We start from the raw sequence: 18,766 nt of genomic DNA, 5'->3' as shown, positions 1-18,766 counted from the left end.
GAGGTTGAGTTGACTGAGCAGGTCACCCAAGAGGGCACCTCTTGGACAGGTTCTGGAAGAGCCCCAAAGGGGATGGTGTGCATAAAGGTCACCGAGCAGCAAAAGGGAATGAGGGAGTTGATGACTAAGCTGAACAAAGTCTGCCCTGCTTAGACTGGAATGACAGAGGGATGTAAACATACTAAAGAGAAAAGGTGATGCAAGGAAAGAAAATGCTGACTATAACAGCTTGCAACCAGGCCTTCAGTGGGACGATTTGAGTATGAATGCAATCCTGGATAAGCGACATGACTCCCTTGTGAGATGGAATGCTGTCCCCTGGGTGAGGGATGAGGGCGGGTCAGGGTGGGGGACTGGGCAGAGGATGAGGGAATGCGAGGGGGGGGGGGGGGGGCAGAAGTGGGAGTGGGGGTGTGGGGGGAAGGGAGTGATTGCAGTGGGGGGGATGGGGAGAGAATGAGAGGGAGACAATGGCGGGGGGGGGAAGAGAGAACGGCGGGGGGGGAGAGAGAACGGCGGGGGGGGGGGGGGGGAGAGAGAACGGCGGAGGGGGGGGGGAGAGAGAACGGCGGAGGGGGGGGGGAGAGAGAGAACGGCGGAGGGGGGGGGGGAGAGAGAACGGCGGAGGGGGGGGGGGGAGAGAACGGCGGGATGGGGGGGGGGAAAGAACGGCGGGGGGGGAGAGAGAACGGCGGGGGGGGAGAGAGAACGGCGGGGGGGGGGAGAGAGAACGGCGGGGGGGGGAGAGAGAACGGCGGGGGGGGGAGAGAGAACGGCGGGGGGGGAGAGAGAACGGCGGGGGGGGAGAGAGAACGGCGGGGGGCAGAGAGAACGGCGGGGGGGGAGAGAGAACGGCGGGGGGCAGAGAGAACGGCGGGGGGCAGAGAGAACGGCGGGGGGCAGAGAGAACGGCGGGGGGGGAGAGAGAACGGCGGGGGGGGAGAGAGAACGGCGGGGGGCAGAGAGAACGGCGGGGGGCAGAGAGAACGGCGTGGGGGGGGGGGAGAGAACGGCGTGGGGGGGGGGGAGAGAACGGCGTGGGGGGGGGGAGAGAACGGCGTGGGGGGGGGGAGAGAACGGCGTGAACGCGCCCGTGGGGGGGGGAGGAACGGAGAAACGGCGTGGGGGGGGGGGAGGAGAACGGCGTGGGGGGGGGAGAGAACGGCGTGGGGGGGGGAGCGACCGGCGTGGGGGGGGGATGAGAACGGCGTGGGGGGGGGAGAGAGGAACGGGGCGTGGGGGGGGGAGAGAGAGAACGGGTGGGGGGGGAGAGGAGGAGACGGCGAGAGAGAACGGCGTGGGGGGGGGAGAGAACGGCGGCGTGGGGGGGGGGGGGGGAGAGAACGGCGTGGGGGGGGGGGAGAGAGAGAGAACGGGCGGGGGGGGGGAGAGAGATCACGGCGGGGGGGGGAAGAGAGAGAACGGCGGGGGGGGGGGGGGGAACGAGACGGGAGAGAGAACGGCGGGGGGGGGGAGAGAGACGCGAGAGAGAGACGGGCGGGGGGGGGGGGGGGAAGAGAGAGAACGGCGGGGGGGGGGGAAGAGAGAGAACGGCGGGGGGGGGGGGAAGAGAGAGAACCGGCGGGGGGGGGGGGAAGAGAGAGAACGGCGGGGGGGGGGGGAAGAGAGAGACGGCGGGGGGGGTGGGAAGAGAGAGACCGGCGGGGGGGGGGGAAGAGAGAGAACGGGGGGGGGGGAAGAGAGAGAACGGCGGGGGGGGGAGAGAGAGACGGCGGGGGGGGAAGAGAGAACGGCGGGGGGGGGACGAGAGCACGGCGGGGAGGGGGGAAGAGAGAACGGCGGGGGGGGGAAGAGAGAACGGCGGGGGGGGAGAGAGAACGGCGGGGGGGGAAGACGAGAACGGCGGGGGGGGGAAGAGAGAACGGCGGGGGGGGAAGAGAGAACGGCGGGGGGGGGGAAGACGAGAACGGCGGGGGGGGGAGAGAGAACGGCGGGGGGAAGAGAGAACGGACGGCGGGGGGGAAGAGAGAACGGCGGGGGGGAGAGAGACGGCGGGGGGGAAGAGAGACGGCGGGGGGGAAGAGAGAACCGGCGGGGGGGAAGAGAGAACGGCGGGGGGGAAGAGAGAACGGCGGGGGGGAAGAGAGCACGGCGGGGGGGAAGAGAGCACGCGGGGGGGGAAGAGAGAACGGCGGGGGGAAGAGAGAACGGCGGGGGGGAAGAGGAGAACGGCGGGGGGGGAAGAAGAGAACGGCGGGGGGGAAGAGAGCACGGCGGGGGGGGGAAGACGAGAACGGCGGGGGGGGAAGAGAGACGGCGGGGGGGAAGAGAGAACGGCGGGGGGGAAGAGAGAACGGCGGGGGGGAAGAGAGACCGGCGGGGGGAAGAGAGAACGGCGGGGGGGAAGAGAGAACGGCGGGGGGAAGAGAGAACGGCGGGGGGGGAAGAAGAGAACGGCGGGGGGGAAGAGAGAACGGCGGGGGGGAAGAGAGAACGGCGGGGGGGAAGAGAGAACGGCGGGGGGGAAGAGAGAACGGCGGGGGGGAAGAGAGAACGGCGGGGGGGAAGAGAGAACGGCGGGGGGGAAGAGAGAACGGCGGGGGGGAAGAGAGAACGGCGGGGGGGAACGAGAGAACCGGCGGGGGGGGAAGAGAGAACGGCGGGGGGGAAGAGAGAGAACGGCGGGGGGGAAGAGAGAACGGCGGGGGGGGAAGAGAGAACGGCGGGGGGGAAAGAGAGAACGGCGGGGGGGAAGAGAGAACGGCGGGGGGGGAAGAACCGGAGAACGGCGGGGGGGGAAGAAGAGAACGGCGGGGGGGGAGAAGAGAACGGCGGGGGAGGAGACGAGAGAACGGCGGAGGGGGGGAAGAGAGAACGGCGGGGGGGGGAAGACGAGAACGGCGGGGGGGGAAGAGAGAACGGCGGGGGGGGAAGAGAGAACGGCGGGGGGGACGAGAGAACGGCGGGGGGGGAAGAGAGAACGGCGGGGGGGGAAGAGAGAACGGCGGGGGGGGAAGAGAGAACGGCGGGGGGGGAAGAGAGAACGGCGGGGGGGGAAGAGAGAACGGCGGGGGGGGAAGAGAGAACGGCGGGGGGGGAAGAGAGAACGGCGGGGGGGGGAAGAGAGAACGGCGGGGGGGGAAGAGAGAACGGCGGGGGGAAGAGAGAACGGCGGGGGGGAAGAGAGAACGGCGGGGGGGAAGAGAGAACGGCGGGGGGGAAGAGAGAACGGCGGGGGGGGAAGAGAGAACGGCGGGGGGGAAGAGAGAACGGCGGGGGGGAAGAGGAGAACGGCGGGGGGGAAGACGAGAACGGCGGGGGGGAAGAGAGACAGGCGGGGGGGAAGAGAGACCGGCGGGGGGGAAGAGAGAACGGCGGGGGGGAAGAGAGAACGGCGGGGGGGAAGAGAGAACGGCGGGGGGAAGAGAGAACGGCGGGGGGGAAGAGAGAACGGCGGGGGGAAGAGAGAACGGCGGGGGGGAAGAGAGAACGGCGGGGGGGAAGAGAACGGCGGGGGGGAAGAGAGAACGGCGGGGGGGGAAGAGAGAACGGCGGGGGGGGGAAGAGAGAACGGCGGGGGGGGAAGAGAGAACGGCGGGGGGGGGAAGAGAGAACGGCGGGGGGGGGAAGAGAGAACGGCGGGGGGGAAGAGGAGAACGGCGGGGGGGAAGAGAGAACGGCGGGGGGGAAGAGAGAACGGCGGGGGGGAAGAGAGAACGGCGGGGGGGAAGAGAGAACGGCGGGGGGGAAGAGAGAACGGCGGGGGGGAAGAGAGAACGGCGGGGGGGGGAGAGAGACGGGGGCGGGGGAAGAGAGAACGGCGGGGGGGAAGAGAGAACGGCGGGGGGGAAGACGAGAACGGCGGGGGGGAAGAGAGAACCGGCGGGGGGGAAGAGAGAACGGCGGGGGGGAAGAGAGAACGGCGGGGGGAAGAGAGAACGGCGGGGGGAAGAGAGAACGGCGGGGGGAAGAGAGAACGGCGGGGGGAAGAGAGAACGGCGGGGGGAAGAGAGAACGGCGGGGGGAAGAGAGAACGGCGGGGGGAAGAGAGAACGGCGGGGGGAAGAGAGAACGGCGGGGGGAAGAGAGAACGGCGGGGGGAAGAGAGAACGGCGGGGGGAAGAGAGAATGGCGGGGGGAAGAGAGAATGGCGGGGGGAAGAGAGAATGGCGGGGGGAAGAGAGAATGGCGGGGGGAAGAGAGAATGGCTCGGGGAAGAGAGAATGGCGGGGGGAAGAGAGAATGGCGGGGGGAGAGAAAGAGTGTGGGAAGGTGAGGTGGCGGAAGGATATGGGTTAAAGTGAACTGGAAAGAAATGCGAGAGGTCAAAGCAAATGCGAGAACACAATTTTGTTTCCTGGAGGTAGAAAAAAAATAAGTGGATGCTGCAATTCAAAGAGCAATCATACCACCTCCTTGTTGGATCTAATGCCATATATGTTCCACTGGACAAGAGTCACGATAGGGAAAAGGGAGAAGGGAAAAAATGAAGGGTTGTCATCCCGGCAGCTTCGAGTGCCAGCCTTCAAAGACTCACTGTTACAGGGCGCAGAGTCTGGAGGATCTTGTTCCATGAAATCTAGGGCTGTCGTCATTCTCACTGGGCCTGCCTGAGGATTCCAGGGCAGAAAAATGGTTGGTAGTGCACACTAGTGAAATGCAGGTCTGCTGGGTGAGGGTATCACACACCACTGAAAAGGATCTCCGAGTTGGCCTTTGTTTGCCTTTGTTTGATTTCTTAGAGCCTTTGCAGTTGGCAGATGATGTTTGCTGGCTGGAGAGACAAAAGTCTTCACGGGAGTATTCACTGCCAGAAGCGAAGATTTGGTGGCTTGTTGCACAACTGGAAGAGGAGATGGGCATGCTACCATGATACTGGGCGATTCTACAGCCACGGGGCTGAATTTGAGATTGCAAGTCTGCGTGGCCATCTCCTTTGTGGAATGAGGTGGAGAAAGAATGGTACTTTAAGTTGTTGTTGTTGTGGTCTTCAGTCCCGAGACTGGTTTGATGCAGCTCTCCATGCTACTCTATCCTGTGCAAGCTTCTTCATCTCCCAGTACCTACTGCAACCTACATCCTTCTGAATCTGCTTAGTGTATTCATCTCTTGGTCTCCCTCTACGATTTTTACCCTCCACGCTGCCCTCCAATACTAAATTGGTGATCCCTTGATGCCTCAGAACATGTCCTACCAACCGATCCCTTCTTCTGGTCAAGTTGTGCCACAAACTTCTCTTCTCCCCAATCCTATTCAACACTTCCTCATTAGTTATGTGATCTACCCATCTAATCTTCAGCATTCTTCTGTAGCACCACATTTCGAAAGCTTCTATTCTCTTCTTGTCCAAACTATTTATCGTCCATGTTTCACTTCCATACATGGCTACACTCCATACGAATACTTTCAGAAATGACTTCCTGACACTTAAATCAATACTGGATGTTAACAAATTTCTCTTCTTCAGAAACGCTTTCCTTGCCATTGCCAGCCTACATTTTATATCCTCTCTACTTCGACCATCATCAGTTATTTTGCTCCCCAAATAGCAAAACTCCTTTACTACTTTAAGTGCCTCATTTCCTAATCTAATTCCCTCAGCATCACCCGACTTAATTAGGCTACATTCCATTATCCTTGTTTTGCTTTTGTTGATGTTCATCTTATATCCTCCTTTCAAGACACTGTCTATTCCATTCAACTGCTCTTCCAAGTCCTTTGCTGCCTCTGACAGAATTACAATGTCATCGGCGAACCTCAAAGTTTTTACTTCTTCTCCATGAATTTTAATACCTACTCCGAATTTTTCTTTTGTTTCCTTTACTGCTTGCTCAATATACAGATTGAACAACATCGGGGAGAGGCTACACCCCTGTCTTACTCCCTTCCCAACCACTGCTTCCCTTTCATGTCCCTCGACTCTTATAACTGCCATCTGGTTTCTGTACAAATTGTAAATAGCCTTTCGCTCCCTGTATTTTACCCCTGCCACCTTTAGAATTTGAAAGAGAGTATTCCAGTACTTTAAGTACCAGATGGCAAACTGCAGGTCTGTCAACTAGCCAACAACTCGCAAGTGACTGGGTAAGGTACTTTTTCCTTTACCAGGACCTCGTGGACGGTCCACTCATTGAGATACAAGGGACATTCTTGGGAAGAGGCTGCATGGTCCCCATTGCAATTGATACAGCAGGGAGAAGGAAATGGGCAATCGCCCTCATGAGCATTCCTACCACAAGTAACAAATTTGGCCGTGTTTTGACTGGACATTCAACTGCAGTTGCAATGGTGACTCTGGTAGCAGTGCATCGGGTTTAGAAGATATGTCTGGACTGTGATAACTCGACCTTTGATGGAAACACTACTCTGTCAAAAGTGAGAAAAAGAATGTGTGTAGGCACTAAGGTTGCATTAACCTTTTTCATTACCCGATGGATGGCAGTGATACTCTGATCAGAGATGAAAGACTGAAGTTCTCCCTCAGACAGGCCATCAAGCAGCCTAGTGTAAACAACACCACATTAAGAATTCAGCATTGGATGGTATTTGATATGAACATGATAGCTGTGGAGGAGCGAAGCTGCAAGCAATTGTTGGGATTGAAAATCACAATTCATCTCCAAATGCAAAGTGACATTAGGTAAACAAGAGCAGGGTTTCACAAGGCCTGCAACTGCATCAACACATTTCTGAATAATAAACAGATTAAACGTAGCAATGGACTGGCCTCCTTCAGTATTGGCACCACAAGCAACTGAGGTGCAGCTGTGAGATTGTTTGAATCTTTTGCCTCACTTTGTTTACGTTTAGTAGATGTAGACTGAGATGGTGATTAGCTCACTGCAAGAAAATCCTCCATGATTGCCAGCATCTCCAATGAAGCTCACCTCCCAACTGCCCCCCCCCCCCCACCCCGCGCCACCTGCCTTAGGTGCTTGTTCACACCTCAGGTCATGACTCTCGAACTCCTGACAGAGGGACCAACTGGCAATTTGGGAAGGTAATGACTCAGGCAATAACCTCTCCCAGGGGGTTCATGTGAACCCTACTTGTAGACCCAGGATTGGGAATTACCTGTCACCCAGTCAACTGTTTGTTGTGTCTCAGACGTGTGGGCTTCAGGAGCCCATAGGGAGGAAGAAAAAACAAAGAGGAACCTCAAACGCTGAAGCGGAGGAAGGATATGAGATGGAGAATGAAGAAATAAAGAAAGAAAAAATAGTGGAGGGACTGTTCTGACGTCAGGCTACTAAAACTTCAGAACATATTCCCAGACATGTTCCCCAAGGGAGAGGAAAAAGAATAACAGGAAGATAGACATGCGACATGGAAAGAGAAGAGGTGCTCCAAAGGCTGGAGCTCCATGGTCGCCAAGCACGAACTCACCACAAAGTGTTTAGTCCTGTAGGAACTGTTTGATTGTGTACATTTCTTCAAAAAATATGTTCGAACTGTCCATCATCAACTGCAAAGTATTCTGCAGCTCTTACAGACAGTTGCTGTGTTGCTGATCTGAGCTCATTCATACGGTCATTTACTTGAGCATATGCGTGTAGAATATGAGTGAGAAATTTCTTCTTTGTGTCTACTATGCACTTGCAGACTTAAGAGTTAAGTCAACTTCACAAACAGTAATCTAATGGTGTTAGACTGGGTGACCTAGGTGGCCAAGAAATGACTCCATGGTGTCCAATCCAATACCATGGATATGTTTCAGTGAGGTACTGTGTCGCTGGCTGTACAGAATGTGCAGTAGCCCCGTTATGCTGAAAGTACATACGACATTGTATTTCCAAAGTAATATACTCCTAGTACTCTGGGAGCACATTTTGAAGGAAATCAAGATACCATACTCCAATAAGACTGACACTCATGATTTTCAAACAGCTGTACGTCAGATACAGTTAAGAAAAGGACATATGTTCATTAGAAGTTTTTTGTTCAGAATCACCAACACTAACACCTCTCAAAGCACGTACCTTTTCTCCTGACTCACCCTGTATGATATCTTTAATAAAATATTTCCAGTTCCTCAAGTGACACAGTCCAGTTATTGTTTTCAGACTTTTCAAGCATTTGATTCAGTGTGTTTCTTCATGAGACATAGCACTGCTTTATCAAAAATAGGATGGAAAGCATGATGACAGTCAACAACACAGCATGCATAAGTAGTGCAGTTGATCTTCCTCCAGAAGATGAAAAATTTGCAATCTACCACTCAGTTCCATCCCTAGTGACAATCTATGTAGAGGCATTCAATTGGAAGTGTCATGATGGACGAGATGAGGATTTATGTTGGCCACCATCTGAACCCTCCCCCAATAACCCCTCCTCATTCACAATGGCTCCATCTATATTTTCGCTTGTCTCTGGTCTATCCCCAATGACCTGCAGAAATGGAAAGCCGCCCCCCCCCCTCCCTCCCATAGGACCATGCAAATTTGAAAGAAAGGAGGCCACACGACATAACAGCTTATTAAGTTACAATTACTAGGGCTGGCCCAATTACACATGAAAGTATGTATACCACACCTCAGACAGACATATTGATAACAGGATCTACATACTACAAAAGGAAACTAATTGTCACTACAACGACCTGGTTTATTGTCAAAAGTGTTGCTGACAGTTTCAGAGACAACATTAGGCAATGACTGATTGAAACAGGGAAAGAAATACAGTAGATTTGACAGATGAAACAGTGAAGACAGCAGAAGATCAAATAGCTAAAAAGACTAGGCCCAGTATAAATTCTTGGATATCACAGAATATTCTGAATTTAATTGATGAAAAGGAGAATATATAAAAATGCAGCAAATGAATCAGGAAAAAGGAAATACAAATATCTAACAAATTAGGTTGACTGGAAGTGTAAAATGGTTGAGCAGGAATTGCTAGAGGACAAATGTAAGAATATAGATTACGCATACATAACTAGGGGAAAGATAGATACTGCCTATAGGAAGATTAAAGAAGCAATAAAAGAAAAGAAAAGCAGCTTCATGAAGATCACGATCTCAGGTGGAAAACCAGTACTAAGCAAAGAAGGGAAGGTGAAAGGTGGAAGTAGTATGAAGAGGGGCTGTCCAATGGACAAAAATTTGACAGAGCACTGGAAGACCTAAGACAATGCAAGGTGTATCAGATGGCAAAATACCCTCACACCTCAAAAAGAATATAATAATTCCAATTCCAAAGAAAGCAAGTGCTGATAGAGGTGAATATTACTGAACTATCAGTTTAATAAGTCATGGTTGCAAAATACTAACATGAACTATTTACAGAAGAACGGAAAACTGAATGAGGAGATGAGTATTAACAGTAGCAAAACAAGGATGATGAAATATAATCATATTTAATGATGTGATGCTGAGTGAGTCAGATTAGAACATATGACACTAAAAGCAGAAGATTTATCTCTGCTATTTGGGTAGCAAAATAACTGATGGTCGATAAAATAGAGAGGATATAAAATGCAGTCTGGCAATGGCACAAAAAGCATTTCTGAAGAAGAGAAATTTGTAACATCAAATATAGATTTAAGCATTAGGAAGTCATCTCTGAAGTTATTTGTCTGCATTATAACCTTACATGGGAATAAGAAGTGGATGATTGACAGTTCGGACAAGAAGAGAATAGAAGCTTTTGAAATGTGATGCTTAAGGTTACATACATAGATCACGTAAGCAATAAGAAGTTACTGAACAGAACAAGGGAAAAAATAAATTTGTGGCATAACTTAACCAAAAGAAGGGATCTGTTGATAGGACACATTCTGGGGTCACTAATTTAATACTGGGTGTTGGGAGGGGGGTAAATAGAGAAGTAGACCAAAAGATGAAGATATGAATACAGTAAGCAGGTTCAAAAGGATGTAGGTTGCAGGGAGTTATTCTCTTCCCTCATTCTTGTTTACTGTTAAATCCTGCCATTTCGATTATTCTTAAACCTTATTTAATGTGTCAGCTGCACAACTGAAATGTTTTACTGCACTTAACCAGTTCTGACAAATAAATCTGTTGTCTTCAGAAGTTTAAGATTTGCCTCTAACATGATGACATCAAATAAGGGCAGGAAAATTCACTTATTTTCTAATATATGTGACAATGTGTCAGTTTTTCAAAAATTTACAATCCTTACTTCTGTTGACAAAATACACTGATACTTGCAGAGGGTACAGGAGGTGGTTTGACTGTCAATGGCAAAATGAAATTAGTTGTATTATTATATTACATGATACAAGAACGTGATCCTTCAAAGTATTGCAAAAAGATATGTTGGAACCAATAGAAAATTCTGATACAGAAAAATTTCATGTAAGTGATACAGTATCAACAACCAGAAGGGATGTTTGCAGTTGTTAATTCCCAATTTCTGTAAAATTAAAATATAAATGTCATAAAAACAAATATGTCCTCCATATAGCAAAAGAGTAAAAGTCATAAGTGAAGAGAAGTGCCACTGTTATCTATGCAGAAACAAACTTCCACTTTTCACACAGTGTACAACTGTGTCATACACCTAATAATGGTATTAACACTACACGCAAAATAACACACAAAATGCTATTTAGTTATGAGTGGTGCCCCACAGAAAAGATGGGCTAGGAATTTCTAATGTAAGAAACTAGACAACATGCAAAAATAATCATACTAAAGAAAAAAATTAATTTTGAGAAAGTACTCATGTCAATATAACAAAAATTTTCTTTAAAATTCTTTTCTTTGTTTTACTTTTGGTGAAATGCAGTACTGGAAAGATTAGTCAGAAAATAGCAGTTCAAATTGTCCTTACCTGATATTACTCTTAACATATAATATCTGAAAATCTGTTTGGTGATTAACAATCTCAGAAACTTAGATTTTGCTCTTTGTGAACAATTTTTTGTGTGTGAACACTCCACTTAACTGAGTAGCAATAATAGCATGCCGTGTAAATTGCGTAATCTAAATGCACATAGCTTTTCAACAAAAATAAATCTAAGCAGGTAACACAATGGCAAATAATAGTCTTTAACCAAAGCATGCAGAGATTTCAATGATTTTCCCCCCAAATAATACCAAAATTTTGTTTTACATAAAATCATACTAACATTTCAACCTCAGTCTCAATCTTCCTCTTACACTGGAAAGCATTTGAATTATATATTTCATTTTGAATCCCTGCTAACGTTGAAGATGCTACTGCTTCTGCTGCTGCCACTGCTGCTGATTCTGCAGTGAACCTGGAAATTAAGAATTCAACTAATGTGAGCAAGAGATCAAGAACAAATAAACAACAAAAACAAACTAGAAAGTAATACAAATTTCACTGAAATTTTTTTAAAAAAAAGGATAGAATATTAAGATTGAATAACGATGATGATGATGATGATGGGATGACGACGGCAATGACAGACTGAACAGAAGCTCCAGTAGGATACAAATAGAGGAGCAAGTTGGCCATGTTCTTATTGAAGAAATCATCCTGGCATTCAGCTTAAATGATTTAGGGAAATTCTGCAAGACCTAAATCTGGAGAGCTGGGCAAAGATTTGGACCATCTGAACGTCCAGTGTCTTGACCACTATGCCACCCTGCCCACTGCAGTGATATGAACCATAGCGTAGTTGGAGTATTTAATGTGCTTATTAACAACTAAGAATTGTCAAGCAATTCAATATTTTTTTTTCTTTCTTTTTAGTGAAGCACTGACTGAAGAAAGAAAATCCTAGGCACGAGTTTACTATACCACTTAATAAGCTGGTGGAAGGCTATTAAAAGTCACTTTTTTTTATCATAGGCATGTGAGGAGCTGAATCTGTCAGCGTGTTTTTCTCACAGTAGTAGTACCACTGAAAAAAAAAATTAATCTGCAAATAACATCCCAATACTGAATAACAATTTGGTCTATAATACAAAATGACCAGCATGCTCTGGACTTAGTAATATTACTTAATTCATTGATGGTTTTAAGTTACATTAAATCCAAGAAACATGACAAATTCAGTCACCAAACAGGGTGGTTTTCCAATAAATCAAAGACAACCAAATTCTGGAATCTTAGCACATCAATGCCCCACCAATAATAGTGCCATTACAGACATAGCACAAGCAGAGGTTGTTTTTTGTTTAAGGATGGGGAAGGAAATCGGCCATGTCCTTTCCAGCATTTACCTTAAGCGATTTAGGGAAATCACGCAAAACATAAATCTGAAAGGCTGGACAACAGATTTAAAACATCATCCTCCCAAAAGCAAGTCCAGTGTACTAACCACTGCACTACCTCACTCAGTCACACTTTAAAAACACAATGGATATCATGTGACCAATTGCTGGGTGTTGCTCTAATATTTGAGATTCTTACAGGGTGTCCAGAAAAGGACTCCCTGATTTCAAAATTAAGTATCTCTAATACCTAGTAGCAAGTTCTCTTGCACTGATGCATGCCTGTATTCGTCGTGGCATACTATCCACAAGTTCATCAAGGCACTGTTGGTGCAGATTGTCCCACTCCTCAATGGCGATTCAGCGTAGATCCATCAGAATGGTTGGTGGGTCACGTTGTCCATGAACAGTCCTTTTCAATCTACCCAGGCATGTCTGGAGAACATGCTGGCCACTCTAGTCGAGCAATGTCATTATCCTGAAGGAAGTCATTCACAAGATATGCACAATGTGGGCGTGAATTGTCATCCACGAAGACAAATGCACCGCCAATATGCTGCCGATATGGTTGCACTATGGGCCTGCTGGACCACCAGGGGCGTACGTTGGTCCCACATAATGCCACCTCACTGATGTTTATCAGGCAACCTCCACCTCGCTGCTCTCTCTGGACAGTGTGTCCAAGGCATTCAGCCTGTCCAGGTTGCCTCCAAACGCATCTCCGATGATTGTCTGGTTGAAGGCATATGTGACACTCATCGGTGAAGAGAACATGATGCCAATCCTGAGCAGTCCAATCGCCATGTTGTACCGCACTGCATGGTGTAGAGGTTGCAAAGATGGACCTCGCCATGGACGTTGGGAGTGAAGTTGTACATCATGTAGCTTATTGCACGCAGTTTGAGTCATAACACGTCGTCATGTGGGAGCACAAAAAGCATTATTCAACATGGTGGCGTTGCTGTAAGGGTTCCTCTGAGCCATAATCTGTAGGTAGCGGTCATCCACTGCAGTAGTAGCCCTTGGGCGACCTGAGCGAGGCATCGTCATTCACAGTTCCTGTCTCTCTGTATCTCCTCCATGTCCGAACGACATTGCTTTGATTCACTCTGAGATGGCTGGATACTTCCCTTGTTGAGAGCTCTTCCTGGCACAAAGTAACAATGCGGATGCGATCAAACCACGGTATTGATCGTCTAGGCATGGTTAAACTGCAGGCAACATGAGCCATGTACCTCCTTCCTTGTGGAATGACTGGAACTGGTCGGCTGTAGGACCCCCTCTGTCCATACATTGTTGTTTACATCTTTGGGCAGGTTTAGTGGCATCTCTGAACAGTCAAAGGGACTGTGTCTGTGATACAGTACCCACAGTCAATGTATATCTTCAGGAGTTTTGGGAACTGGGGTGATGCGAAACGTTTTTGGTGTGTGTATACACCCTACCTGACCCAGTGACAATACTGAACACAAATGACACTAATGCATTTTGGTGGCCGTTTTACGTGTTGCAGAGAATCGCAACTCTTACCACTTACAAATCCACCTTCGTGAGCATGTGGACCAAGATAATCTGACATCCAGCCATATCTCGTCAGGCAGTCGACTTAGCAAATCACAATTTGGATTTCAAAACGGCTGCTCAAAGGAAAATTTATGTATAAATTCACTCACCACAGTTGACAAGGATTAAATAACAAAGTCAGTCAGTATTTTCTGTGATCTTCCTGAGACATCTGACTGTGTAAACCACAACATTTTATTACAAAAGAATAAGGATTCTTGGAATTTACTATATAGCTAAAGGTTGCTTAAATCATATATAACAAAAAGAATACTAATGGTTGCATATTATAATTCATCAGAAGTAGCACGGTTTTTCTTCTGACTGGAGGAAAAAAATGACTAACGGAGTTCCACAAGATTAAGTATTGGATCCACTGTGATTCCTCATATATGCACACAAAGTAGAATTAATTTTTCTTGCAGATTATAAATATTATAACCAATCTCCACAGATACACAGCAACAAAGGAAATTATGAAAAATTTGCTTGGGAGGGTTACTGACTGGTGTTCTAATTGACAAGAACAAAATTAAAGAGAAAAAAATGGGCCACGTGCAAGAAGGACTCCCACTGACGGTTTCATACATGCTTAACAGTGCAAATAGCTTACCGGCTCCCGTAATCAGTTACACTGATGGTTTATGCCTGTTACCGATATTGATACTAGCGAGATATGTGTCCTAGGAATTCCAAGGCTTTCAAAAATGATTTAATTTTGGTTTGAAGTCTAATAACAAATTACAAAAGAAATATTTTTTTCATGTGATACAATTACAAATTAACTACTGTATTTCATACTTTTCCTTTATGAATTATTTAGGAATAAAGGAGAAAACACACCGAAAGGTAGAAGTGCTGCGTTGTCCACACACACACACACACACACACACACACACACACACACACGTCTCCCTACATTGAGCTCAGTTGACTGCCAGCTCTTTCTTGGTCCATGGTGAGTGTACCGAGGTGAGATGGGGGTGCAGGGTGGGGTGGGTTGAGGGATGGAGACACGTGTGAGGCAGGGAATGGGTTGGGGGAAGTGTCTAGCAGCTCATAGGAGAGTGGGGAGCTGTCTGTGGGCTAGCTAGGGTGCAGGTGAAGGGGCAGGAAGCAGATGGCTGGGCATGCAATTTCACAGACTAGGGCATGAGATGGCAGCGCATAACTAGCTGACATGAATTGGGTGGGGGTACTGGGACAGGGGATAGTGTGGACGCACGCACGCACACACAAAATATTGGGTGGGGGTCGGGGGGCAACAAGTTACCTTAAGTTTAGGCCAGGGAAGTTACAGGAACGAAGGATGCATTGCAAGTATAGCTCCCATCTGCACAGCTCAGAAAAGCTGATGGTAGTGGGGAGGGTCCAGATGACACAGGTTGTGAAGTGACCACTGAAACCACACATGCTGTGCTCCGCTGCATGTTGTGCCAGGGGGTGGTCCACCGTACTTTCGGCAACAGTTTGGCGGTGGCCATTCATTCCAGTTGGCAGATGGTTGGTTGTCATATCAATGTAAAAAGCTGTGCAGTGGTGGCAGCAGAGCTGGTACATAACATGGCTGGTTTCACAGGTGGCCTGGCTTCTGATGAAGTAGCATAAGCCTGTGACAGGACTGGAGATGCTGGATGGATGCATTGGGCGGGTCTTGTATCTGACTGGGTCTTCCACAATGGTATGATCCCTGCGGTAGGAGATTGGGGGTGGGAGTGGCATAGGGATGGACTAGGATGTTGTGCAGGTTGGCTGGGTGGCAGAACACCACTTTGGGAGGGTATTGAAGTATCTTGGGTAGGGTGTCTCTCATTTTAGGGCGTGATGATAGATAATCAAAGCCCTTACAAAGGACACAGTTCAGTCATTCCAGTCCTGGGTGGTACTGGGTGACAAGAGGGGTCCTTCTTTGTGGTTGGTTCTTGGGATGGATGTGAGGATCGGGTGTGTGTGGGGATATGGCACAGGAGATCTGTTTGTGCTTTAGGTCTGGAGGGTATCGCCTGTCTGCAATGGCCTTTGTGAGGCCTTCAGCATATTGGGCTAGGGAGTTCTCATCACTGTATGTGAATCTGCCACAGGTGGCTAGGCTGTATGGGAGGGATTTTTTGGTGTGGAAGGGATGGCAGCTGTCAAAGTGCGGGTATTGTTGGTGATTGGTGAGTTTGTGGACTGAGGTGTGGATGGAGCCATCTGAGAGAAGGAGATTGACATCTAGGAAGGTGGAATGATGGTATGTGGAGGACCAGGTGAAGTGGACGAGAGAGAAGGTGTTGTGGAGTAATGAAGTCAAGGTATCTTGGCCTTGGGTCCAGATTATAAAGATGTCTCCAATAAACTTGTACCAGACCAGGGGTTTGGAGTTATGGGAAGCTAGGAATGTTTCCTCTAGGTGGCACGTGAAGAGGTTGGCATAGGAGGGCACCATATGGTTGCCCATTACTGTGCCATGAATTTGTTTCTTTGCCTTCCCTTCGAAGGTGAAGTAGTTATGGGTCAGGATGTAGTTGGTTATGTGTACAAGGAATGAACTGGTGGGTTTGGAATCTGAAGGGCATTGGGAGAGGTAGTGTTTAACTGAGGCAAGGCCATATGCATGAGGGATGTTGGTGTATAAGGAGGTTGAATCTACAGTGACGAGTAGGGACCCAGGAGGTAAGGGTATGGGGATGGTGGAGAGCCAGTGTAGGAAGTAGTTGGTATCTTTAATGTGGGAGGCTAGGTTTTGGATACTTGGTTGCAGATGTAGGTCAAACAGTGCCAAGATTCTTTCTCTGGGGGCATTGTAACCATTCACAATGGGGCACACAGAATTGTTAGGTTTGTGGATTTTGGGGAGCATGCAGAAGCCAGGTGTGTGGGCTGTTGATGGAGTCAGCAGGGAGATGGAATCAGGGGAGAGGTTCTGGGAAGAGCCTAATGATTTCAGCAGGGATTGGAGGTTATGTTGGACATCTGGAATGGGGTCACTTTGGCAGAGCTTACAGATGGAGATGTCAGACAACTGACAGAGGCCCTCTGCCAGGTAGTCACTCCGGTTCATCACAACAGTGGTGGAACCTTTGTCTGCTGGGAGGATGATCAGGTCAGGATCCTTTTTCATGTTGTGTAGGCCAGTCAACTGGATCCATGGTCTACAGATAGTGTCCTTTATCAGTAATCAGAACGTCCTCGGTCCTGGGTTCAGATCCCATCACTGCTTACATTTTGACTAATAATCAGCATTGGTGGCCAAAGACTGCTGGCGTAACCAGTCACTCTCATTCTGCCAACAGCCTTGACAAGAGGGTAAGGAGCAGTCAGAGGTTCAAAGCATTCCATCACCCTAGAGGAGGCAAACTGCCCCCAAAGGCAGAAGAATCAGCAATGATCAATAGCATGAGGATGCAGAATGCAATGGAAACCACTGCATTAAAGACACATAACATGTATCCAAAGGACATGTGGCCTGTAATTGAAAAAGTACTGATCACACATGCTATGAGAGGTGCTCAGGGTTGGACAGACCATCGACTTTTGAGCTCCAAATTAAACATACCTTTGAAAGCACCACACCGAGCTTCAAACAAAATACCATCAAAATTATCCTGTAAAATCTTGGCCCACGATCAGACTATGAGAGCAAAACTGGACGATGCATTCGGTCCTGAAGGGCTTTTGATATCCGAGTCTGCCTCTGTAGATGAGCACTGGAATGTATATGCTACCGAACAGCGCAGATGTGCCACAGAAGTCTTGGGAAAACCTCAGAAAAAGAACCAAGATTGGTTTGACAATTCAGATGCAGAGATCAAAAAGCTTGTTAATGATTTCAGAGCATCTCTTTGCAGTCCTGATCTTGACAAGCATAAAGTAGCACACTACAACCTGAAAGTGAAGGAGCGCACCCTCAAAGACAAATAGTGGCTGAATGAAGCCAATGAAATGCAATCATACGCTGGCACAAACCAAACAGATTCTTCAGAAGCCTGAAAACTATCTTTGGTCCAAAATCAAAGAAGATAGCACCTGTTTATGACACAGATAAAACCTGTCAGCTGATGTAACAGAGTGATATCCTTGCTCAGTGGGCAGAACATTTTGATGAAGTTCTTAATCCCAACCAACACACAACTGATATTCCATACATAGAATCACTTGAAGGCCTGCCAGTCAATAAACAACTTGTTGATGCCCCTTCATTCAGTGAATTCATTTCAGCACTGGCTAAGCTGAAAAATAACAAATCAGTAGGATTATGCAACTTACCATCAGAACTTTATAAATATGGTGGACCAAACGTTACGAACCCACTGTTTGTTCTAATTTCAAAGATTTGGGAGTGCGAAATAATTCCACAAGATTGGAAAGATGCCTGCATTTGCAAGATTTAGAAAGGCAAAGGTGACATTTCTGACTGTAGTTCTCACAGGGGAATCTCTCTTCTCTCAGCAGCTGGGAAAGTCAGGGCTCACATACTCAACAATCGTCTAACACACCTTGCAGAAAAAGTGCTACCAGAGACACAGTGTGGCTTTCACCTGAACAGAGGCACAGTGGATGCCATATTTCTTGTCAAACAGGTGCAAGAGACAAGCTTAGAGCAACATCAGCCTCTGTTCATGTGCTTTGTAGACCTGGGAAAAGCATTCAACCGAGTCCCACGGGAAGCTCTCTAGATTATACTAAAGAAAACCAGCTGCCCTGACAAAATTATTAACTTGATTAGACGGTGTCATGAAAACATGATGACAAAAAGCTTTCAGACCACTGTCCCATGACATGCGCTGTAAAACAAGACTGTGTACTGGCTCCCACACTCTTCTCACTTTATTTCACAGCTGTTATGAGAGACGCAACCAACACCTGCAGTGGTCAAATGGGTCTTGACTTGAGAACAGACAAAAGTGTCTTCAACATCTCTTGCCTCAGAACAAAAAGGCGTGTAAATAAAATATCTTAGAAATTCTTTACGCAGACAACATATGCATGATGGCTAATTCTCCTGAATCACTCAAAACATACATGAGCCTACTATATGACTCCTGCAGAAGATTTGGTTTAGTCATGAGCATCACCAAGACGCAAGTCCTTCAACAACCACTCAGGGGTTCCAA

At 48.4% G+C, this 18,766-nt stretch overlaps 1 protein-coding gene across 1 annotated transcript in view; it reads right to left on the bottom strand.

Moving 5' to 3' along the window:
• LOC124711239 overlaps positions 1-18,766 on the bottom strand; it is a 101,348-nt gene that overhangs the window by 51,258 nt on the left and 31,324 nt on the right. The window contains exon 3 of the mRNA XM_047241199.1: positions 11,054-11,185. Coding sequence (XP_047097155.1) covers positions 11,054-11,185 — 132 coding nt within the window. The remainder of the gene's footprint in view (positions 1-11,053; positions 11,186-18,766) is intronic.

Source organism: Schistocerca piceifrons, chromosome 8 (genome assembly GCF_021461385.2).
Source record: "Schistocerca piceifrons isolate TAMUIC-IGC-003096 chromosome 8, iqSchPice1.1, whole genome shotgun sequence".
In the NCBI taxonomy this organism is placed as follows: domain Eukaryota; kingdom Metazoa; phylum Arthropoda; class Insecta; order Orthoptera; family Acrididae; genus Schistocerca; species Schistocerca piceifrons.
This window is presented reverse-complemented; position numbering and strand designations above follow the sequence as displayed.